This window comes from Poecile atricapillus, chromosome 2 (assembly GCF_030490865.1).
Source record: "Poecile atricapillus isolate bPoeAtr1 chromosome 2, bPoeAtr1.hap1, whole genome shotgun sequence".
In the NCBI taxonomy this organism is placed as follows: Eukaryota; Metazoa; Chordata; class Aves; order Passeriformes; family Paridae; genus Poecile; species Poecile atricapillus.
This window is the reverse complement of record NC_081250.1, coordinates 142,511,834-142,536,995: the sequence shown is the minus strand read 5'-3', so window position 1 is coordinate 142,536,995 and position 25,162 is coordinate 142,511,834. Positions and strand designations below refer to the sequence as shown.

At 43.4% G+C, this 25,162-nt stretch overlaps 1 protein-coding gene across 16 annotated transcripts in view; it reads left to right on the top strand.

Annotated features, from left to right (window-relative positions):
- The window catches only part of MTSS1 (MTSS I-BAR domain containing 1), a 125,594-nt gene that overhangs the window by 65,586 nt on the left and 34,846 nt on the right, over window positions 1–25,162 (top strand). The window contains exon 1 of one of the 16 annotated variants that reach the window (XM_058833445.1): window positions 10,916–10,979. The exons of the other annotated variants lie outside the window; for them this stretch is intronic. Coding sequence (XP_058689428.1) covers window positions 10,931–10,979 — 49 coding nt within the window. The 5' untranslated portion in view covers window positions 10,916–10,930. Of the gene's footprint in view, window positions 1–10,915; window positions 10,980–25,162 lie in introns of those variants that run through there. 16 annotated transcript variants of the gene reach the window in all.

Genomic DNA, 25,162 nt, shown 5'->3' with positions numbered 1-25,162 from the left:
GTGTTGCCCGTGTGCTCCCGGAGGAATGCGGCTCCGTGCCGGGCCCTACGTGCCACGCTGGTGTTTTGCATTCCACTGGAGATAGTGCCTAGGACTTTCTCTTGAGAAGAAAACCAGAAAACACCTGTTGCTGTTGGCAGCTGGTGCCTCAACAGCAAACAGACAGACCAGGGCTCCTGCATTCCTGCCTACCGAATGTGTAGGCTGGGAACGTCCTGCTTGGGAATAAAGAAATGATGTCTTAAAGAAAAAACAAGTGGTGTGTTTTGAGTCTAAATGGATTAGAGTCACTATGGATCTCTTATCTAGGAATTTTCAGGGAAGCTGATGGACACATCCCAGAGGTGGTTTTTTTTTCCCTTTAAATTAATTCACCAACTAAATATGTTGAAATGGTGGATATGTAATTGATCAAAGTTTTCTTCTTTGGTGGGGCTGAAGTATAAGCAGAGGAGAGAGTTTTTATGAAACTATAGGTAAGTATGCAGAATTTTGCTCTGCAGATCACAATGTCCAAGTATGTTCTCAGGCATAAAGAGATGTTACAAAAAAAGCCCAAGCTAATTAATTTATGTGTTTAGTCTTTCAGAATAGTGTTTCAGGCTGAATGAAACAATTTTCAAATCTCCTGGATTGAACCCAACACTAAATAGCTATAAATAGCATGTTCCCCTGCAAGCGCTGCATTTTAAAACCAGGCATGCAGGGAAGAGATGCAGAATTTAAAGCATCTGAACCAGGTTTTGTTGTTCCACTGGTTGAAAAAGAGCTGAGGGACCACAGTAAACACCTGGGGAAGCTACTGGTGCATGTTAGCAAGTGTTTGTTTTTGGAGACTTGGTGTTGTTACAGGAGAAGCATTTGAAAAGGTTGATCTGTAGAAGATGCTTTGTTCCGCTGTCTGGCTCGATGGCTGGGTGCTTTCCCCAGCATGGGGATCATGATGTGCCCGTAATTGCAGTTAAATGAACATGGCTGGCTCTCAGGCAAATGAAACCTAATTTGTCACAGCTGTCAGAAAGATCATGTCATGTTTGTTGCCTTCAGGAGCAGTTTTAGGCTGCAAATCCTGTTAAGGTCACAGCTTTTTCTTGTTAAATATTGCACAGCATGTTTGCTGACCCTAGGATTTATCTTAGTGGTTTTTTTTAAAGGCAAACATACCAGTTCTGTCTCTTACATAAGCTGGGGTTGAACTTCTGTGAACCTTAGTCATGTGGGCTAGAGCTTGTTAATTTGGTGGTCTTCAAGGACTTGAGCATAGCAGAAATTTGAGCATTTGCATAGAGCAGTTGAGAGATTTGCTCATGGATTTGTATGACCAAGATTTTGGAAATCGTGCTTCAACTTGGCTTTTAAAGAGCAGCCCTCACAGACTGGATCGAACACACAGTTACACTGCACATCATCATCAGCAGCAGCAGCAGACAAAAGCAGCACAGCAGCTTTGAATTTTACATTAGTGCCAGAAGGAAATATAGTAGTATAGCTGTAAGAGTCTATTCTTAATATCTCTGGAAAACAGAGTGAAGTGTAGGCTTCTTGAAATCCCCCTTAGTCATAATTTCAGTATTTTTATGCTTTTGTTTCTGGATTAACAGATTGGGTCTAAATTGAATAGGGAAAGTCCTGTTCTGTAAAACAAACAAATGCTAATTTTTGGATGTGAAGCCTGAGGAAGCAGAGAGCTTTACTGCTCTATTCTTCTTCTAAAAAATGGAAACAAGGTTTCATGTAGTTATTTGGATCCCTAAAATACCTGAAGCTAATTTCTCTCTTCTTTGTGCTGGTGGCTGTAGTAGAACATCAGAGGGAGAGGTGAAGGGTCTGTGCCTGTAGATAGTTAGAGTGCAAAGCTGGAAAATGTCAGTGGTGTTCACAAAACTACCCAGAGTGGGAAGAGCTGAGCTTCTAACAGAGATCATGCAGGCACACTGCTCTTGATGCAACACTGGCTGCCTCTTGTTTTGGTCACTGCTGAGACTTGGGGACATGGCCACATGGCCCCTTGGGCTGCAGCTGCCCCTCTCTGTGCACCTGCCCCATCCTGTTGGGGAGGACATTGGGCCACAGCTGTCTGCATCTGCCATCAGCTGGTGTCCCAGAGGGATGTCTGCAGGGCCATCCTTTTCCTCCTCCACCCTTCTGTCTGCATGGCAGTGCCCAGCCCTTGGCTTTCCATCTTCCCAGCTATTCTGGGGCTGGGGAGGGAGAGCAAAGCTGGCTGGGGAGCGACCAGTGCTGTGTGCAAGGGAGGGGGGTAGGAAAGCAGCTGCTGACCCTGAAAAGCTCCTTCTGCTCTTGAAATGAGTCTGTCTTCTTCCACATTTTCTGCCTGTCCTCTCCTCCCATGGCAGGAGTTCCACGGCTCACAGGACTTTCCTTCATTGCTGAGTAGCCTTCAGACTGGCTCTACTGCTGCCTTTACCTTGTTGTATGAATCATATACTTAGAAATACAGGGATGGAGTGTACCAGAACACTAAATGAGGGAAGATGGAGCAGAATTGGTAAAAATAATTTCACAGAGCTGCCTTGTTAATGAAGTTTTGTGCACATCTAGCTCCCGGCTCGTCAGCAGAAGGTGAACAGCCTCACCCTCAAAACTTCATTTGCATATATTTTATCTCCATTTCCTTTTTAAAAAATACAGATTGGCATTCAAGTATCCATCCCTTCCATGACAAGAAACTGCATTCCCTAATGCTCAACACTTTAAAAATAAAAGCTTCAATCTTTTGTAATAGTTACATGACAGTTTAACGGTTAATAAAAGAAAAACAAAAAAGTTATGCATCTGCTTTTGTAGGTTGTGAGGACATGACATTGCAGATAAACATTATAAGCTTTAGTTTAATGATTTATTGAAGCTCATTTTTTCATTTTATTGTAGCTTTCTGTCTCTTAATATGTAGCTGTCTGGTTTCCCTAGAGAACAGAAGAGTAGCTCAGAGATATAAATCTCTGTTAATGATTTTAAATAGCTATCTATCTATATATAATACAATTTTTTTTTCTTTTGCCCTGGGCATTCAATCATGGGATTAGGAGAGGATAATCAATAATCCTGAATGCACAGCAGAGCCACTGTTGGTGGTGAGGGCTCAGAGCTGCTGCAAAATCCTGTTGCTGCCTTCCAGCCTCTTGCTAAGAGGCCTCTCTCCCTGCTGAGCACAGTGAGATTTCTAGCAAAAATGGTCTCTCCAAGATCTTCAGCCTACACTGCATGCCTGAGGAGATGACTGTTTTCCCAGACAGCTCATGTAAGCTGGTCACCTTAAGTCTCTTGTAGAACAAGAGAAATAAAGGAAGAGCTGTGCCGTAGCTTGTTGGGAGCACTGTGGGGTTCCATTAAGTTTTGTTTGTCCTCAGCAAATGAAGGTTGAGTGAGGTTTGTACAAATAGAAGAACCTGTTGTGAAATAAGAGATACTGTAGGCAGCTGTACTAAGGAGCATGCAGTGAATGTGAGCAGACCCCTGGGCATTAGCCAGGACGTTCCTCATCTCCTGTAGTTTGTGTCTGAACCAGCCCTGGAGGGACCCTTTTCATCATGGAAAAAATATGTAGACCTTGGAACTAACATTCCTTCTATTTGTTTTCCCGGTGATCCCAGGCAAGTTCCTGCAATTGGGATGCAGGACCAGCAAATACCAGGTGTGTTTAAAAAGGGCAGGATCATTATGACTTCATATATATATATATATTATTTTTTTTTTAATTCACATTAATGATGTATCAGGAAAATAGTGATTTAAGAGATGATGTGTGGCTGCAGGGCCATTTAGCTGTACTTAAACTGGGAGCACACTGGTTGTGACTGAATGTTGCTTCACCTTCAAAGCTCTCCAAAGGCTTGTGCAAATAAATTTGTTTACTATCCTTTTTGCACTGGAGACATGCTTCCAGCAGAGAAGCCAGCCCCAAAGTTAGTGTTAGATGGAAGTGTCTGCTTGGGAACTGAAGGTGTTGATGTCATTTTAGGTCAAATGATGTGGTAGTGTTGATTCAGATGAGCAATACAGGGGCTTGTGGACCACAGCAAACAAGCTTATACTACTGCCTGTATGTAGCCTTGAAAGTGAGGCTGAACAGAAGGATGTGGGACCTCCTTAGAAGGTCACTGTCCCCATACTGAATATACAGAGCACCAGAGGCACCTATGTGCTCTGTAAGATGGGAAAGTCTTTTGTAGCCTCAAGAGGTGGTGATCCTGCCATGCAGAGGAGTCTGGTTGTGATGGCAGATGTATAGTTATTTAATGTGGAAAACAGGAGGAAGAACAAACCTGCTGTTGGTGGCTTTGTATTCTGAAGGCTCTTTGTTCCCCTCTTTCACTTCTCCTTCTGCTCTGTGTTGTTTCCTTTGGCCATTTACCACTGGTGGTGACAGTCCTGCCCTTCATGGTATCATCTCTGTGGGCTTTTTTGATGGCCCTTTTGGCTGGACTGCCTGGAACAGCCCATGCTCCCCTCCAAGGCACTTTGTCCAGCAGTGTTTGCCGGCTGGCTGTAACAGCAACATGAGCATCCATTTCTGTAATGCCTTGACTTTTCAGGGTTCAGATCACAGGTTCCAAATAAAAAGGAATCTATCCTTGGAGGTAAAATTACTTGCTGTTAGTGTTCATGATCACTGTCTAACTCACATGTCTAATGTCCATTCTGAGCTTACTGATTGTAATACAGCAGTCCCAGCCTGGCAAATTGCTTGGCAACTCTACATGCACACCAGCTTGTAGACACTGCAGGACTTCATTTTTTCCCACCAGTTTCTGGCTTAACACAAGTGAATTGGGAAGGGCTAAAAGTAAACCACTGCAAGTGAAACTCTTCATGATATGTTACTGTGCCAAGTGAACTTCTATTATTGATTTAAAGGCATACATGGATAGCAAATAGGGCACCATTAGGACTCGTGGTGCTGTTACGGTGTGAGACCTAATAAATCTTACGTGTGCCTTTACTTAATTCATGTACTTATTCTAACCCCTGGGATTTATTCTTAGCCCTGCTTTTTTTTCAGGAATTCCTGTTCCTTCATCAAGCAGGGCACACTGTTGGCTATGTCAGACACGCTTGTCTCAACTAGGCACAGATAGGGATGGGAAACGCCTTGGAAAATGAGAGAGGGCAGAGTCAGTTTGGAAGTTGGAAAGGGCTGGATCTGGTCTCCTTTTACTTGTGGTGTTATTTCTCTTCTTGAACCACTTTTTACTTTCTGAGTTAATGCCCATTTGCCATTTTCAGAAAGTCAAGAAATGCTCATCAAGAAGACCTGTCCACCTCCTACTTGATCTGTCCAAAACTCTGTATTTAAGTCTTGTATGAATCTACTTATGTTGTTTTAAATATTGAAGTCTAAGGAATACTTAAATAATTCACATAAGGCAAATTAATGTTTTTCATAGTTTCTATGCTTTTGAGTTTGCAGTGGTTATGTGTGCTCTGAGACCCGCGTTCACAAATTCAAATCCAGGAGTAGGAACATATTAGGAGCAACTGGAGGAGTATGTGTTGGAATTGACACTGTTGGTGCTGCTTTTTGTCTGTCACTGAAATGTCAGTAACAGGTTCTTACTGACTTTAAAAAAACAATGCGTAGCTCCTGAGAATAGAGAGGAGCACAAATAAACCAACGCTTCCTACAGAAACTTGTTTGACATGTTCTCTACTCACTTTTCACATGAGATGCAACCTATGAGTTTTGCTGCTGTGGTTCAATTTTGTATCAGAAGAACCCAGAAGGAGCTGCACCGCCTGATGATTCCTGGCCCTCCTTTCAACTGGGTTTTGTTTTTGAGCTTAGTTACATTTTTTTAACTTCTTCTAGTGATCTATTTTGTTTTGATGTTGAGATGGAAATGATGATGCTGAGTTCTGTAAAAATGGTGGCTGGAGTTCCCTGTGCTGGCTTTTTGTGGAAGTGGTTTAGAGGGTGGTGGGGTTAAATCCAGCTGGTACAACAGGAGCTCTTCCATCTGCTCTGCTCTGGTGTGCAGTGGCGCAGTAACAAGCCTGATCAAGCTGGTGGCATGTTTAAGTTAAGGCACTTGCTGACTCATTAGCAGAAATACAGTGGTGAGGAAATGCTCTGTTTGCCAACTGACCGTGTACTGTTACAGTCACTGTGGCAACACGGTGGTGCTGCCTGTCAGGGATACCCATGGCCTGCCCCATTTATTTTTAACATTAAAAAAATAGATAAATAAAAAATTTAAAAAGCTCTGAAATGGGAAGGAGGAAATGTTGTAAAGCTGATTAAGGCTTCTCAAGGTGGTCTGTGGGAAGTAGTTTTGGAATGCAGATCCCCCTTGTTTCATCCTTTTCTGCCTTTCTTCCATGAAATGCCCTGGAGTTTGGACAAGCCACCCATATTGACACAGACTGAATTATTCTTCTCAATCGCTTCTCCACCGTCTCCTGTGCTAATTACTGCTCTGCAAATCTACCCTCTGGTCTGATTTCTAAATTCATCCAGGAGGCTGAGCAGCTCGGAGGATCTGCTGTAAACATGACTTATCCGGCAGGCAGTAAAGCTGCTCTCTGAACCCTCCAAGGAGAATTAAGCCTGTCTGTAGGGCAGCTGCTTTTATCAGTCTGTGTTGCAGATTAAAACATGTTTCAATGTCTTTTTCTGTCAAATCAGGAAGAAAAAAAAAATGTTCTTGTTACTATGTCCCTGGCTACATGTTAATAGAGAACTAATTGACTTAATGTCAATCACTTGCTCCTTGAAGGGAAGGACCATCTCCCCTGTGCTGAGCATACATGAGCACAACCCATGCCTGTTCTCCAGCTGATGGTGATTTTTATGTTTTACCCACTAGAGACAGGAGCTGCTGAAGTTACATTGTGCAGAGACTAGACTCCCAGGCCAAAGATAAATCTGCTCCCACACTCCTGGGACATGACATGGGGTGTAGAGATTGCGCTGCTTTTAAAATGGAAAGGTTTAGGGCCTCTACTAGCCTAGCTGTCAAACATATGATTTATTCAGACATTTTTCCCCCTTAAACCTCCACTTGTGATACCTGTGGCATGCCTCATTTCAGCAGAAAGCTCTGTAAGTCACCAGTTCAAGTTTTGAAGACACTTATACCATCTCAGAATTGGCCATCATCTGGTAGGGGGATGAAATCTTGTAGATAGAGGAGCTTCACAGATCTGTGCAGGTCACAGGTATTTGGGCATTTTGTAGTGACTCACCAGGTTTTTCTTGTAGGAGTATTGAAGGATTGAAGCACTGAAAGTGATTTTAGTTGAAAGTAAAGATCATAGTGCCTACATACTGCACCTTTACAGTTACTGTGCAAACAAAAGTACCAGATTTTAATGGCACATAAGAGAAAAGGTTCAAGGCCTTCTTAGAAAGAAATATGAGATTTTGGATTTAAGTATAAGCCAGGCACATTTCATCTTTCTTGCTTTCTAGTCATGAGGTTGATACATGACTTCACTCTTCACCTGCCTTTTTTTTGGCCAGCTTATCTTCTTGCTGTATAAGATGAATTTTTTTTTCCTCTTGATTCACTTTGTGGTGCAGGGGCAAAGTGTTGATTTTTTACCCATGTAAAACAAAACATCTCCCATTCTAATAGGTATAGATATCTCAGACATAAATCTTTCTGCCATAACTGGTTCTGAAGCCCTTTTGCAATAGTATGTTGCAAAACTCTCATTAGGTCTTCCCTGTGTCACAGTAATATTGTGCCCATTAAGCAGTAACCCTGCTTTGACACCTCTCTGAATAGCAGTGCAATGCCTAATGAAAATGCAGTTTTACTGGGATGAAAGTGTTTATGCTAATGAAGCTATGTTCATACATGCTGGAGCTTACGGTATAGATATTTTCCTTGCAAACCCCTGAGTGATATGCTGATAAGAGTCTTGGTGAGTCTAATCTGGATTTAAAAAATATATCATATTCAGCGTGGCCTTAAAATATAACCAGGGTAGGTGTGAGGTAAGATTAAGCTTTTCCATAATGCAGAACACTTGGTTTAAGAAGTGGAAGAATATATAATACCAGGCTTTGATCGAGCTACTTGCTGTGGAAAAAAAATGTTTCATTGCTTGCTCTCTGGGAAAGCTTGTTACTTGTTTTTTCCTAATTGTTGCAACTGCACAACCCAAATGAAGGGACCGCAGCAGTGGAGTTTGTACCCAGGATTTCTGGATCAAAACCCATGAGCAAATGTTTCGTAAGGTTAAGCCCTTATCTATTAGCTTGCAGCCAGTAAGAGATTCCTAAACCTTTTGAAATGGTCAGTAATAGGTGACCAAAGGTAATTTTTAAATAAAAACTTGACCTGTGTGCCCACTGGTGCAGGCTTGGAACAGGAAATACAGTGTGTAGTTCAGTTCTCAATAAGCATGTTTGACAGTGGGTTGATGGAAGAAACATGTACTCTTCCCATTAATTTATATTTGTGTTTTGGTAACCCTCTGGACTGTGATCAGAAAAAGGGGCTGGTCCTGCAAGCATGAGTGCAACTTGAGTACACTGTACTATGCCTGGGCTTGGTGAACTCAAGTGCTGAGGGAAAGTGAAACAATTCTAGGGGTCCAGAGGCCATCAGGGTGCATGCATGCTTCAGGAATTTGCTGTTGCTGACTCAGTTATGGGGAGGAGGGATGTATGTTTTTCATTTTCAGAATTGCTTATCGAGCTGTTGGGGGAAAAGAAACTGCTCTGGAGAAGTGGAAAAAGCTTTGTCAAGAAGGCAGTTCGAGCCTGTAGATCCTTTCCTGTATAACTTCTGAAATCCAGGTGTGGTTGAAAGACAATGAAGTCATGTGTTACATATTACATGGGAAACTTTCTTTCAGTTTCTCCAGCAATTTCCTGACACAGGAATGGATCAGGTAGGGTGAGGGTGGGGAGGTGTTCATACACTGCCACATTGAAGCCATTTCTGGAGGTGTGAGAGAGCTCCTGAAGAATATATTTGCAGCAGCTACAGCAGAAAGTGAAGAATGGTGTGTCCAGTGTAGCTGAAGGATAGAGGATAGCCTGAGTGAGTGAAGTACGTGCATCCTGGGACCACTGAGTAGGAGAGGTCAGGCTCTCTGTTGTAGCTTGCTAAAAGTTTGCAGCTTGTATCCAGGCACAAGCTCCAGACCTTCTCCCAGATTCACAGTGCCCACTCTGGAAACAGGCCCATTTCTTGGAGCATCTGGGGTTTTCTTTCAGTCCAGCACTGACCTGGACTGACCCTGTGTAGCTTGTGAAGCAAAACAAAATTGTAGCTAGGGGACGACATCTTTAGTAATCAGATCCCAAGGAAAATTGAAGGCTGTTAAAATGTCTCATTGAATTATGGTACTACAGGAGCATAGTGACTCATAGTGAAGCTAATCACCTGCTGCTTTGTCTTGACTGCAAAGAACAGATTGCTAGTTAAACATTTAAAGGTCATAATCTTAGTTGTATTAGCGTTGCTTTCCTCCTTCCCTCCTCCAACCCCGTTATGCCTGAAGTTACTAGGGGAAATGAAACAGATACTCTGGAGGTCTGTCTTCTGAAGGTGAGACTTGGCATGTTTGTCTTTCAGGCTCACGCTGTGGACCTCTATGTTTTCATTTATGGGAGAGACCATGCTGAAAAACATTGCATTTGCTTGGCACAAATTTCCCCAAAACATCGTCAGTTTGACGTTGGTGTTCTGTGCAGAGTCAAATTTTAAGTCATAGGTATTTTTGGGTTCATTGTGTTCATCACAGGAAATTCCAGGAGTGAAACCAGAGCTCAGGTCCCTATTCCCACAGCCAAGCAAGTTCAGTATTTTTAAATTAATAGTGCTTTGTTGTTCATTGGCCAAGAGCATCCTAAAGGAGACAGAGTTTTCTTGGTTCTGCCTAAAGGGGCTATAGACCTCTCTAGTTGGCTGGGAAAAGAACACTCTTTCTTTCTGGCATTTACTTGTCTGTGTGGGTGAAGAGAGGAACTGTGTTGCTTCAACAGAACTGTCATTAATGTCCTTGCAGTTGTCCCCTGTTGCAGCAGCCATGGTGAGGAAGGTTCTGTAGAGAGAGGACGTGGCTCTCTGCCTGATGGATCTTCCCATACTCTGCTGTAAAAGAGTCTTCCAGGTTGTTGAAAGTGATCCACTCTTCTATCAAAATGCTGGTCTAGCTCTTCCAAGTGATTCATGCTCCTTACATCCAGTTCATTGCTGTGAGTCACCAGGACAGGTGGTGTCTGCCTTGGTGACTCTCCTGGAGAAGCATTCAGATGGTGGTAGAGGAAAACTTGCAGATAAAATAACAGCAAGCCATGCTAAAGCATCTAAACCTCTAGGTCACTTCAAAAGTCAGTGAGTGCGGTGGATATCACCAGCAATATTAGAGTGTTAGTACTCCAATTTAAATATAGATTTTGAAGGTAGTTTATAATATTTTCTGCATATGTATGTTTTATGGCAGGAAGCATATCCTGCTATAAATTACTCTGTTTGAGAGGCTGTATTAAAGACTGTGTGTGACTTAAGCCAGGAAGTTTTTCCTTTCAGAAGTGTTTGCTATACTAAACTGATAGATCACTGGCATGTTTTAAGCTTTACCACTGCCTTACTTTGGACTGGGCTGGAGAGAGCATGGTGTCAGAACAACATGTTTCCTATCAGCTGCCAAGTTTTTGTTCTTGTAGAATGATCTGGACAAGCTGAATCAATGGGCCAAGGCCAGTGGTATGGGGTTCAACAAGGTGAAGTGCTGGGTCTCATACTTTGGTCACAACCCCCTGCAATCCTACGGGCTTGGGGAAGAGTGGCTGGAAAGCTGCCCAGCAGAAATGGACTTGGTGATTATGGACCAGGACAGTGATTGTCCACTTGATTGTCCACTTGTACTCAGCTCTTGTGAGGCCACCCCTTGAGTCCAGTATCCTGTTTTGGGCCCCTCACTACAAGAAGGACAGAGGTGCTGGAACATGTCCAGAGTAGGGCAGCAGAGCTGGGGAAGGGGCTGGACCGCAAGTGGTAAGAGGAGTGGCTGATGGAGCTGGGGGTGTTTAATCTGGAGGAAGGGAGACTCAGAGGGACTTTATAGCTCTATACAGCTCACTGAAATGTGACTGTAGCCAAGTGGGGTTTGGTTTCTTCTCCCAGGAAATAAGTGAAAGGACAAGAGGAAATTACCTCAAACTTCACTAGGGAGGTTCAGGTTAGATGTCAAGAAGAATTTCTTCACTGAAAGGTTGGTTAAGCAGGCTGCCCTGGAGGAGTTACTATCCCTGGAAACGTTCAAGAAATGACTAGACATGGCATTTAGTGCTGTGGTTTAGTTGACAAGTTGATGTTTTATCAAAGGTTGGACTCTATGGTCTTGGAGGTCTTTGCCAACCTAAGAATCTGTGATACCTTGGTGGCTAACAACCATGTGATGCAATCCTGTGAACTGAGGGAAGATGGACCTTGGTCTGACATGTGGTGAGGTGTTGGGAGATGACCTGTGTTGGTTCCTGTCTTAATGCCCAACTTTCTAGTGGGTGTCCTCATCTAGAGTGGTTCTTACTTTTAGGAGGGATCTTTGGATGCCCTAGTGTCCTTCTGCAGGGTTGCAGAACTGCTGTTGGGAGATGCTGATGTAAGTAACACAGAGACAGAGGGGCCCAAAAAGGGATAAAGGAATAGGGTGGATGACAGCATTCTGCTGTACATCCAGACGTCCCCATTTGTGCCTGGGTTTGCAGTGTGCCTGGAGCTGTCCCAGGCCAGCCTTGCTTGAAGTGCATTACGTCACTTTGGCCAAGGAGCCAAAGAGCTGGCTTAGATCCTGAGCCCATCAAACATGTGCTACTGGCTGTAGGGAAAAGAGCCCCTCACTTGTGAGGGCTGCTGGCTTGTGCAGATTTTGGATTGACCTTTGACCTCACTAGCAGATGGCAGAATAAATTGATGGCGGATGTATTTTTAAATGAGCAGATTGCACTTTCGGTCTTTGCTTGTTTGTCGGAATATTTTTTCTTGAGATGTGCCTCAGCAGAGAGATTACTGAGGTAGGCACTTATCCTGCCTCAGGCATTTGAGGTACCCCCAATTTAGAAACAGGTCAGTGTTTCACACTCACAAAGCCCAATAGCATTAAAGTTTTTTGAAATGTGTCCAGTGCAACTCTGTTAGTAACACCTTAATGCAAAGGTGCATTTTTAATAGTCAACAGCTAAATTTGGCTAAGGAGCACCTGTCCATGCTACTCTGTGGAGGTGAATCCAGACAGCAAACAGGCTGAAGGAAGGGGGTACCCTCTTGGAAAATAGCTTCTGCTGAAAAGTCTCTTCACTGTTTTTTCGCAAGCTGATTTCTTTTGATGCTGTTTATTCCTCCTTTTGAAAAAGGCAGTCAAACTTCAAAGGGAGCTGTATCATACCATGTTCTCCATGCACTTTAGGTTTAAAGTGGAGTCTTCACACGTTTGGTTATGGGTACAAAAAGGTGTCCATGGGGGTCCTCTCCCTCTTCCTGCCCATTGTGACTGCTGATTTGACTAGCAAGAACTGCCTCTAGTAAGGGGCAGTCATTGGATTGGTAATTGCTGATGCTGATTTATACCTGTTTTCTCTTAAGTCACATCCTTAAGTGCTTTAAAATAGTATCAGGTTTACTTTTGTTTTCATAGCAGATAACTTGCCATGTCTCTCTTTGGAGCTCAGTACCTTTTTTTAATTGCTTCATGCCTAAATCTGCTCTTAGCTCACCTGCATTTTAGAAGTCCAGGTATAAAGCTTTGTTAATAGATAAACTGGAGCTCCTACAGTGTGATTCCATTCTTACTAATGTTTACAGTTTAGAAGTCTGCCACAGGATTTTTTAATGCTTCCCACCTCTGCTGCCATAGGGCTTTGCCATATCTTCCATAGAGGAAAACAACGCATGCCCTGTGAATACTGGTAGTTTATCCTGGGTCGACAACTGAGGTACCTTTTTCTTTTATTATCATCTGACCTGCAAGCCATACCTTTCATAGCCTTTTGATCCTGTTGGGAATGCCAGATTAATGAGGCTAACTACTTTCTTTGGACAGCTTTTTTTCTTAAGCAGAGAAATACTCCTTACATCAAGACCCAATTATACCGTCCTTTCTCCCATTTCAAAAACCAGTTCTTTGGGGGCTATCTTATTAATTGAATAATTTATTTTACCTAGTTAAAACAAACTGTTCAAAAAATCTAGGCTAACGCCTATTGCAAGCAGTTGTATCTGAAATGGATTGCAGCTGGACAGATTAAATGTGACAATTACTTCTGTGGAAGGCATGCCCTTGAGTTCACTCGGGATGAGTGGCAGTGCTGCTGCTGAAAAGGAATTCAGAGATGCTCATGGCCCGTGCGAGTGCTGCATTGCAGTTACTGTCAGCTTACGTCACAAGCAGATACTCCAGCAGCCCAAGGGCTCGTCGGGAGCCTGAGGAGAGCGGGGCTTTAGTGCCATGGAACAACAGATCTCATGGTCTGTGTTTTCTGTGCTTCTTGGTGCATATCTCGTGCCTTCTGTGCAGGGAAGCCTCTATCAGCAGTTCTCTGTTCTGTTTAATGCAGTGTAAAAAGCTGTGAATGCTTATCCATTTACAGCATTTGGGTTGGAGGGCTTTTTAGCCTCATTTTTTAATATATATTTAGAGATTTACACATGTCATACTGTAATTACAGCATTGCACCATTTGAACCTGTCTGTTTTAATTAGCAGTTGGCATTGCCCTATTTATAGATAGATGGAAAAATCACAAGCTAGCCAGTTTGCAGTGCAGAGTGTATTTTGTTCTGTTGGCAAGTAGTTTGTATCCATTTTTCCATAGCTAAACTGGCTTGGCAACCTACAGATGTTGCAGGCATTGGGTACTGATGCTTGAAATAGAAATGGACTCTGAAGAAGAAGTGGGATGGGGAGGAATAAATGAGAAACTGGTGTTCCATTGGAAGTCTATTACGACTGATGATACGACACGCTTACCAGAGCATAACTGCAGAAGTTGACCACATGAAAAAAGAGCACATTAAAAAAAAATTATATTTTAAATCTTGCTTCTGTCACATTATTAAGGTTCCTATCCACTTCGGCATGTTGTGGTAAGAAAACTAGTTACCAGTACAAGTGTTTGGCTATCCAGCATGGTTAAGTTGGTTGGTGGGTATTTGTACAAGCAGAAGAAACAGATTGATTCTTTCTGGAACAAGTTGTTTCTAGTCTGTAAATGATGTGAAAAGTATATGTGTTTTTCTTTTTAACTGCAGCTTTAAATTTTCAAAAGTTTTGGCCTGCATTGACCCTGCAATGCCCAGGAGACTGTCAAGAAACCAGAACAGCACTGTGTTATTAAACACCCGGGTGTTAGCTGCTCCTCAGGAACTGTCTGCTGATGCACTTTACTCTGGGGAAAACAATTTGAGGCACCTTTGCCCCCTTCAAGAAACTCTCCTTAAATAAAACCATAAATTACTTCTCAGTGCAGATGCTAAATACAGGGATAGGAGTGTTGTTGAGCAGCTCACATGGAGGTTGGTGGGTACAAGGTGAAAAATGCTTTGCTCTGTACAACATTTGGTTGCTACAATTTCAACACTGTTGTGTTGCATCCTGAGCTTTGCAGGGCCTGTGGACTTGTGGTAGGTTACACACCATTGTCTTGAAAAACACTGCTCATGAGTCAGTGCCTTAAAGCATTACTGCCTACCCATGAGGGGAAGGTAGGCACTTCAGTAACTCCCTCTTCCCTGCCCAGCTTTTCAGAGCAGCTGCATCCTTATTCTGCGGCCTGTATTTTTCATTGTCTTGCAAGATTTAAACCTTTCAGTCTAGGACTGAGCTAGGTAGAAGCAGGTGGATTTCAGTCAAGCTTACACTTGGTGATTTGGGACTAGAGCCCAGGACTGAAAGCTTCCAAAACCTGGGGGTTCTCACTTCAGTTATCAGCCTAAAATGTCGTCATCTCTGTTGGCTCTTCATGTTACAAGCTGCCTTTGAGACCACATGGCAGTAGTTGAGTGCTCCAAGACTTTTCTCAGCATGTCCAGCACAGTAATACAAATTTGAGTTTTCTCAGACACACTGTGTGTGCATGTTTGTGTGTGTAATTTCTGAGTGACCTGTCCTCAGGCTGACTGTCTTTGGGAGAAGAGCTGGTGGAATTGATCCGGCTTCACATGGCTGAGCAGGGTGCAAGTAAGGGGAAACCATTCATGTAGCACTGTGAAATATTTGAATGTGGGTTACATGGTGCTAAATCAGGGTAGTCTCTGGGGGAACACAGTTAATAAATTCTAAATAGGAGGTGACCCTTTCTGAGCACTTTCTCTACACTCGTGATTTATAGGCTAGTTCTGTGCATTACAATACTTAAAACCTAAGTCAGAAATCCTCCATCCAAATTTGGCACCTACTCTTGTCTTTAATGGCCAAATTAATAGCAGTAGGTCACAGCCAGCTGTTTTGTAGGTGCAGGTTGATGAGATCTGTTGGAAGAACAAGGGAGCATCAGAGCGTGCAAGGAGTTGTGAGGTTCAGATGGATTTCCTGCATTACCAGAGATGTCAAATGACCAGATGAACATTTCTCTGCTAAAATCAACTTAATTGTAAAGCACTGTTAGGTTTTTGTTTTTTGGTTTTTGTGGGGTTTTTTTGAGAAACCTGAAGAAATGAAGCAACTTAGCAATTGGGCCAGCTGCTTTTTGTGGGTAAACTTTAATTGGTTTTGTGTAATTTTCAAAATGCCACAGACTTCATTTTTCAATAGACTAGGTTGTGACAGTGCTGGTTTGTGTACTTATGGTGGGTGTTCACATTCCTTTGATATCAAAGATTTTACTTGCATAAAACAAATAAACACTTTCCACATATATTTGCTGTGTTATGTTGACAAAGCAGTGCCAGGGATGCTTGGAAAACTGTATGTTTGAACTGCTGGGACAGTGGACTCTGTGTTTTAGATAAGGAAAATAATTTTCACAGTAGCACTAATCAGCAAATGGAAGAGAAGTCCAGGAATCTCCACCCCTGGAAGCACTCAAAACCTGGACTGGACAGACCCTCAGAAACCTCATGGAAGTTGAGCCTGCCTTTAGTGGGCGGTGAGCAGACCAGACAGCCTCCCCAGGTCACTCCCAGTCTTGTGTCTGGTTTTTGCTGAATGAGATACTGAAAGGAAGGACGAATAACCAAAGGTGTTACATCAGTCTTTGGAGGGGAGCAGGGACTTCCCTCCTCTGGAAAGAGGGGCATCCCCTAGGAAGAGTGTTAACATAGGTTTATATGCTACTGCTAAAGCTTTAGCAGCACTTTGTATGTGGATTGCAGCGTTCTTTAAAGCTGCACAGCCCCAGCTGGTCTAGTCATCAAGGACTGTAAGATGAGCAGGTTTCGCTAGAGTAGTAATAGTGCAGTGAATGTTTGTCCTGTGTGAGGTGTGAATACCCTCCTGCCCCTCTCTGTGGGGGCTGTTCAGTGAGAGGTGGTTGTAAAGGTGTTCTGCACTGCAGGAGAGAATGGATAAAGTCATGGAGAAGGCTAGCTTCTGCTCCTCTTTCAAGGTTTAAATTTCAGGATTTATAAAGCCCTGTTCTTAATTAATTTTTGCTTTTCTTCTGTCTTTTGATTTCTAGTCTTTGTCATTGATTCAGGTCCTGGCTTTCTGAAGCTTCTTGCAGTTGTTCTCACTACTAAGGGTGATGGAGTGATATTTCAAAGCTTGGCCTTCCTGGCCAGGTCTTACAAACCTGGTGTGTGGGTCACAGCAGGCACGTCCAGCCAGATTAGGTGCGTCTGCTGTTTCAGGGGTCGAGGTGTGTTCACTAGAGTTCAACAGAGCTTGTTTGCAAGAAGAAATGCAGTTACTCTGCCCTTGCAGAAGATAAGTATGCCCTTGATGTTTGCATGCCAGTCAGCGTTGCTGAGTGTCCTGCTGTATGCTGTGCTTGTCATGCTGTACACCAAGGGAGCTTCATTTGAGCTTTTCTGCAAAGATGTGCCTTTTTCTTTTTGTGACTCAGAGAATCAAAGCTTTTCCCCTGCTGCACTCTTCAGAGTTTAAGCAGGCACACTTCAAATGCAGCCCAACAGAATAGATTGTTTGGAAGGATTCACGGGGTAAGCAGGAGTTTGCCTGCAGAGCATGTGAATCTGTGTATTCAAAGCAGCCAAAGATCTGGTGAGCCCAGCCCTGTGCTTGTAAGATGTCTCACCTATGCGTGCAGCCTTCTGTGAACTTCACTTGCTGCTTACAAGGAGAAAATGTACTTTTTCTAAATTCAAAAGTTCAGTTTGCTGTGTTTTTAAGAACATGTGCTTACTGAGCTTCAGGCCAAAAGCACAAGGACCTCTAGTTCCTCTGCTTGGAGATGGCTGTCCTCATATCACTTTCTGTAACAGGTAGAATATACCTTTTTTTTTTAAGTTGGGTTCACTGTTGTGTATCAAATTCCTTTGTACGTCAGGCTCAAACAGCCAGCTGGTGTCAAACCCATGTGGTGACATTCTTCTTTGCCTTTGTGAAAATTCAGTATATTTTGGTAAGGCTGAGGAAGCCGAAGTTGAAAATTAGTGGGATGCAGCCAAATTTAAAATAAAAGCAGCCCATAAGTGAGGACAAAGCAGGTTAACTGTTAGAGAGCTGACCTGATAAACAGCACAATAGTCTTTATGAGCACTATGAGCTTTGAGGCAATCTTGATAACTAAACACTAGGGCCCTGAATTCCTGCTACCCTTTTGCTATCTGCCTCTTGGTTAAAGAGGTGTACAGGTTCTCCATGTGCCTGCTGCAGTTAGGGATTATTAACCCTGAGCAAAAGCATGAGATTGCCCCAGGAGAGGAAACCATACCCCTGAGTACCTGGGGCAGGGACAGAACTTTCCCTTGCACCCAGGACCTGAGATGTTGCACTCAGTGCTTAGGTGTGCATTGAGCCTTTTGATGGGTTGATGATGATGTATCTCTGTATAACTAATTGAAAAATAACAGACATTCTCCAAAATGTCTTGAACTGATAATTTCTTAAGGTGGTTTGAATGATTTCTACCTGCCTTTGTACTCTCATAATCTTGCCCTCAGTTCACTAAGGAAGTATGCTCTGCTGGAAGAAGTGACAGCATGTAAAAATAGCACTGCCTTATTTTGCAGATTTGCTTGCTGTGGGGTTTCAGTTAGATCTGCTGACTTGGATTTAAAAATAAACTTTTCTTCTGCTTTTTGCACCTGCTTGTCCTGGCGGTGCTTGATTTTGTGTTTCAGAGGCAGCAGACATTTGGTGGTATCTGAAATCCTTGCTGGATTGGGATCAGCAGCACAGGTGATTGGGACACCTGAGTTAAGCGGCTTTTGGGGCCAGGGGTGTTTGTGAGGCCAGTAACTAAACATAAAGAGGAGAAAGACCTTGAGGCTTTTTAGAGCCTCTATGGAAGTTGTCAGTTCAAAATAAGCAGTATGTGTTTTGCCAAGCGTGCAGTGGAATTGCAGTTGGTGTTCCAAGCCATTTGCTGTAAGTGTATTATCCCTTCCCCTCATTGAATATTGCTGTAATCTAATCAGATTACATCGCAGTTCATCGCTGGGCCCAGGCAAAATAAAGAGCTGTACTTCTAAAGAACATAAGTATCTTGAATTACTGCCTTCTTCACACATTGGGCTGACATTAAGTGTTCATTTAGAGCCAGATTAATGGAGGTATGGAGATCAGCGAGTCTGGCTATCTGAACAGGCCTCAACCAGATCTCCACTTTCCACTGTCTGGAGCATGAGCATGAGTGTGGTCCTCAGAGCACGAGTGGCCCTGGCTGGTGGAGCTGGCCTTTATGTGCCCTTTGGCTGTCAGCTTGGCTCTGGGATTCTGCACAGGTGAGGAGTTACTCCAGATTAGCACACAGGGTTGGCCTGGTGTTCTTCAGTTTCAGGAATTTTTTTCCTTACAGAGTTCTTTTTATTAGCGTGTTCCAGTTTTTATTGAGAGCACCAGCTTGGTGCTCATATTGCTTGCTTTCCTTGAGCTGTCGATGAGTGTAGCAGCTGGAGTAAAGCAGTTGGATCTACTCAGATTAAGACTGTTACGTTTACTGAGCTATGCATAGACTGTTTCTGGAAATACATTTTGCTATAAATCTGAAAATAAATGGGGAAAAGGTATGGGCAATATTTGTGGACAGCTTGATTGTGAGTACAGATATTTAGCAGACCCTGTATGTTTTTAGTACTGAAACTATTTGTATTCTAAAGAATAAAATGTAAATAATGGAAAACACTATTGTGGCATTTGGTCTTCTAAACAAATATGGTTTTAATCATGCTTTGGTTTTGTGGCATTAAAAACTTGATGCAGAATTCTAGGTTCATAAAAATGAGCAACAGGCACCTGTAAGGAGGGATGGATATGAATTCTTGGAAGAAATCACCAGAAGCAAAATTCTGTCTGTGCTGGCAACACCGTTTGTGAAAGAGAGAGGAGGAGGGAGCAAGCCAGCTTGCACTCCCGACACAAACATCTCAAACTTGAGCATTTTGTTCCTGGGAAACACTTCTGCCTGAATATCTGCTGCTCTCTGGCAGGATGTCATGGTTCAGTGATGCATTTTGTGCGCCTCTTCACAAGTTTGTGAATCAATGACAGACTTAGTTTCTCAGTTTCAGAAATTGAAGTGATGCATCCTATAACTTAAGCCTTCCCAAAGCACTTTTATCCACCTGTGTGTGGCACCCTCTTTCAAAGCAGAGAACCATGGGTGAGCTTTGCATTCATGCACTGAAGGCTGACTAAACCCAAACTGTCCAGAGATCATAGCAGGGCTGGTTCATGCCCATGTTTATATGTTGAATGGACTATGTAGTGACCTCTGTGTGCGTGGGTGAAATTCTGATCCTGCTTCTTTAATGGCAATGCTTATGTTGACTCCCATGAGGCAAGGATTTTGCCCAGTGCTAAGCTAGATGAACAGCTAAAGTAGGCAAAAATGCTGCTCACTGAAGGAATGAGCAAGATCAGAAGTTACAAGAGCTTCCTTGTGCATTCTTTAACCAAGTGACTGGAACATGGTCATAGTCTGTTACAAGGACTTCCAAAAGCTGGTGGTTACCAGGGCAGACTGTGGGCTCCTGTTCCTTTGGCTTCTTTGCTGCTTTAACTAGCTGCCACTACCACTCTTCTCAACTCTTTGTCCTCTAAGATCAATGACAATGCAATTTGAGATCCTGCTAGTCCCATCCATGAACAAGTGCTAGTTTCTTCTGCAAATGAGAAAATAAGCCACCCACTGCATTTTCCTCTCAGCTGGACTGTGTGGGGCTCTGGCAAATGTGACAGAGAACTTCATAGCAGGCCTCTGTAAATGTTTTCCAAGTAATTTGCCCAAAAGGGCACTCAACCAAACTGCATAGCAGTCTGTTCCTCTGCAATGACAACTGCAGATGTGTGGTATATGAAAATGGCCTGCCACAGCTGTTTTATTAAATTTGGTTAACCTGAAATTCATACGTGAGTTTGACCTTGAATCTGCATTTGTTGTCCAGTCTTCACTAAGAGATGTCTAAATTAATTTTAAAAAAAAAACAAACTTCAGGAATTTATTTTTTTTTCTGATTTTGAGCAGCTGCCTTCAGAGACTTAACCAAATGCTGCTCAGAAAGGCTCACAGCTGTAGGAATAAGGGTGTCCTGTTTTCTTTTCCTGCCTGGTGGATGCTGAACAACATCTGTCTGTTGTCTGCAGTTTTTGATGTTTTTTTCCAACTTACATGCCTTACCTGGAGACTGTTGACACCATGAACACTGAGAGCTGCCATAGCTCCACTTTCTGTCCCAGCAGTAATACCTGTGCTAGTCAGTTTTAAGCAAAAGCTGTCCTTTTTTCTCTGTTTGCTGCAGCCCTGGAGCTCATCCTATCATCCTTGAGTTTCATGGAGGCATAGAAAAGTTTGGCAAGATCAAGGTCTGTGCCCCACATAATCAATGATGGAAACTGCTTGCTCTTCTAGCAGCATGAGTTTGGATAAATGTTGAGTAAATGGCCATTAGCTTAAAATGTCCTACTGGTAGTCATTTGTCATAACCTCCATGTTCAGAACTGCATTTAATAATCCAGTCTCTATTCTGCTCCTGCTTTAATCTTTACTCAAAAATGGAAGCCTCTTCTGATAACTGTGAAATTACAAAAATATTACACCCATTTTTCATAATTTTCTCCTTTTTGGGAAAGAGGGAAGTGGCTGGCATGTTTAGACTTTGGCCTTGAAGATAAAGGTGAGCTCATCAGTAAGTAGGAACCTTAAAGGCAATTCCTGAAAGGCAGCATCTTTGGAGCCTGCTGGAGTTGCTCAACAGTGAAGTGAGAAGAGGAATATAAGAGGTCGATTGTAGCAAGTTGTTTGGAGTATACAGAGGCCATGCAGTTGTACAGCTGCACATTTCATCAAATAATAATTTCCTTGATATATGATCATCATTAAATGCAAACATAATGACTCCCATAAAACAATTGAGTCTCTTTCCTACAATCTCTCCCTGTTGTCTCTCTGTGATACTGAATGACAAGCAAGGATCGAAAGAAATAATTTATGCCTTTATAGTGGACTCACTGTAGTGTCGTGGTCCACAAACTTCTGGTTAATTATCTCACATGAAAAAAGTTTGCAGTCTTTTACGGGCTTAGGCAGGAAAGGGGAAAGCAGGGAAGGTGAGAGTGAAGGCATGTATTGCCTTGCAGAGTTGCCTTTTACTTATGAGAAATAAGGCTGATGTTATCACCCACTTTCTAATCAAATTTGACAGTAGCATTTTGTTAAGCCACTTTCTGTGAGTGGGAATTCTGATGAATACAGCTCTCATCTCCGGTTTTGTAGTATTACTTTACGCTGTTCCCAGGCATTGTTTGCCGTACTGGATGAATTATTATAGTATGTCAGAGAAGCAGATAATTCATGGCCTCATTTTATAAACTGAGAGCCCAAGGCACAGCAGTTTTACTTGCAGAGCTGCAGGGCGGTGAATGGAGCCCAGGTCACCCACCCAACACACTCGTGGTTTGGTAAAAAGTTTGTTAGTATGACCTCAGTATTTCTGTTTGGGCAATTACAGCTGCTGGAGGATGTCATGAGTTCCTTCCAGGGACCTGCTTATGAGTATAGATGGATAGTGCATTTGGCATATTCCTGACACACTCCTCTGTCAGATGCTCTTCTTTCTACCACATCTGTGGGCTGATAGCACTGAAAAAGAAGTTATCTCCACAGGTCTTTTGTCTACCTGGCTCATGGTAACATACGTGAGCCAGTAGGCAATTGGTCACCTATGGAGCAGGTTTTGAAAAGATAAACTATAAATCAGTTTGGAAGCTGCAGCAGGTTTTGTGTGGCATTGCCCACTGCAATAAGGTTACTAGGTTTTGATGGCTCAGGTGCATAGCCAGTACCAGGACCAGCACACGCATTAATGCTGTTTGTGCAGAGTGCACACATTGACTGCCCGCTCCAGCTGTGAGCAAACTACTCATCAAACTGTAATTTATATAAAGCATATGTCAGTCCACTGCAGCTGGTATTGGATAAAAGAAACAAATTCAAGTTACCATCCCTTGTTACATTTGGATATTTTCAAACCAGTGTGGTGGTACAAGGTGGTTCCCTCCTGCCAGTTTGTGTAGCCAGCTGATCCCAGACCTTTGGAGCCAGGAGCATCAGTGTAGTTCTGCTGGTGGGAACCAGCCCTCACAATAACCTTCTGAAAGCTGAGATAAACCCTATGCACTGCGGGTGTTCCTGGAAGAACAGCTGAATGCATTGGTGATGGCCATGGTCTTCCAGCTCAATAAATCAAGGGGTGGTGAGAGGCTTGTATTTAACTTTTTTTAAACTTTCTTAGGAAGCATTTGTATCCTTGACAGTTAATATAATTTGGAACAGGGAAGTAAAGCTCTGTTTAACTCTGGTGCTGTCGGGGTTGTTCATACGTTGAGGAGAAGCAGTGGGATTCAGCTGTGAGACAAGAAGGGCTGGTACTGTCCTCTCTTCAGTTGGGTGACCTTTGCCAGCCCCAACCCACTCCCTGGGTTCAGCTCAGCTCTCCCAAACTTTTCAGCAGCACCCCTCATTCTTCTTTCCAAGCAGAATCCTCAACCCATCTTCAGCAACACCTTGTTTCCAGAAGGGACATCAAAGATTTCTCAAAACCATTTCTGTTCCTCTTACCTTCACTTCATTAGAAAGTCTTCATTCACAGAATAAAATTAACACCTCATCCTTTGATGTTCTTGTGAACACTTATGGATAAAATAAAGTTTCAAAAGGTGGGAAGAACCAGTAGCCCACTCATCACCAACCACGTTTGGTTCTTCTCTGTAGAAAAAACCTCATTATATCAGGTTTAATTTATTTTGTTGTGGCTTGTTTTCTTTTTTTTTTCACTCTGAACTTTGTTGGCTGTTCTACTGACCTTGCTCATCCATCTGCACTACGTGTTGAGGGGATATATTTGTACTTTGGTTGATTGTGTTTCGGTTGAAATTCTGTTACCTTGGAATTTAATATTAATAGTAACTGACCCTTGTTTCCTAGTCTCCCCAAACATATGGTGCCTTATTTCCTTTTTATTGTTCTGATACGACCCTTCTTTTTTTCATACAACAGACTTAGGAAAACAGTGTTACTTAACCATTGATGGTCCTAAATATTCCAGTATTCTAGTCAGTTTTCAACCTTAAAAGCCTAACTTTTGTTTAAACTCAATGCTAGTAGCCGGTGAAATTTTTTGGTTCATTTGTTCTCTGCTGATGCAGTTGTGTACCACATTAGTCTCTGAAATAAAATTACTTTTATTTGGCAGCAGATCCAGAGAAAAATGCCCATGTTTTGGGACAGAGATACACTCTTTGTTGTGGATGTTGTCCTCTCTCTCCACTTGCTTTCTCTCTGTTACACTTCTCCCCATCTTCTGTATTGCTTTTTGAATTACTGGTGTCTGTCTCACTTGTGCAAGTGTAGCATCACTGAAAGAGATGGGTACAGATCCAGCCTGGAGTCCGCGTGCTTTTCCTACCTGTACGCAATAAGACTACAGCTCTTTGATGTTACCAAATAATTTTATTTCAGAAGCTCCTTATAAAAACGTGAGTAATCAGGCAAGTGTCAAAGGAGTTTCTGTTTATCTTTTTGAACAATACCAAATAGCCGCAATTAGTTGCAGTTATTTGATGTCTGTTCCAGAGCCATTTCATGGGCATGGAATTTAATTCTGCAAGGATGCAAGAAGATGGTGACTTGATTTTCGTGTTTAAAATAATCAAAATTATCAAAAACGTTAAAGTTTCTTAGGAAGATTTTCTTTTTTTTACTTGAGCAATACTATTTTTAAAGCCTAGGGAAGATTTTACTCTATGATACAAGTCTAAGGTTCTATTAATAATCAAATAAGACTTCTGAATAGGTGCTGATATATGCACTGTTCCAGAGAGCGCTACAGTTTGGAAACAGTTCGTAAGAAGGTTCATGTTTGTCTCCTGAAGTAGTAGATTTGACTTGCAAATGGGAACTAAGCAAGTACCAAAACTAACCCTAAACAAAACAAAGTTACACGGAGATTTAGTTGGCTGATGGGAGCCGGTGTAGCTGATGGCAGCGGGGCGGGAAGGGCTGCGCGCTGCGGGCGGGGAGCTCGGGAGGAGCCCCGGGAGGAGCCCCCCTCCCAGGCGCTCGCTCCGTGCCGCCTGTGGGGCGGGCAGGCTCGGGAGGAGCCCCGGGAGGAGCCCCCCTCCCAGGCGCTCGCTCCGTGCCGCCTGTGGGGCGGGCAGGCTCGGGAGGAGCCCCGGGTGCTCGCTCCGTGCCGCCTGTGGGGCGAGGAGCCCCGGGAGGAGCCCCCCTCCCGAGCGCTCGCTCCGTGCCGCCTGTGGGGCGGGGAGCCCCGGGAGGAGCCCCGGGTGCTCGCTCCGTGCCGCCTGTGGGGCGGGGAGCCCCGGGAGGAGCCCCGGGTGCTCGCTCCGTGCCGCCTGTGGGGCGGAGGCGAATCGCGCCACCTGCTGGCGATGCCGGGAGCGCGCCGGGCCGGGCTCTGGAGCGGCCAAACCCCTTTGGGGCGTTGGGCCTGAAGAATCTAGGGATGGGAAAATTGCATCGAATCCCCTCGGCCTGTTTCTAAAATGTGGAAATAATTTGTTCACGGATGCCCACTCCCTTGACGGCTGTGCTACTTGGCTTT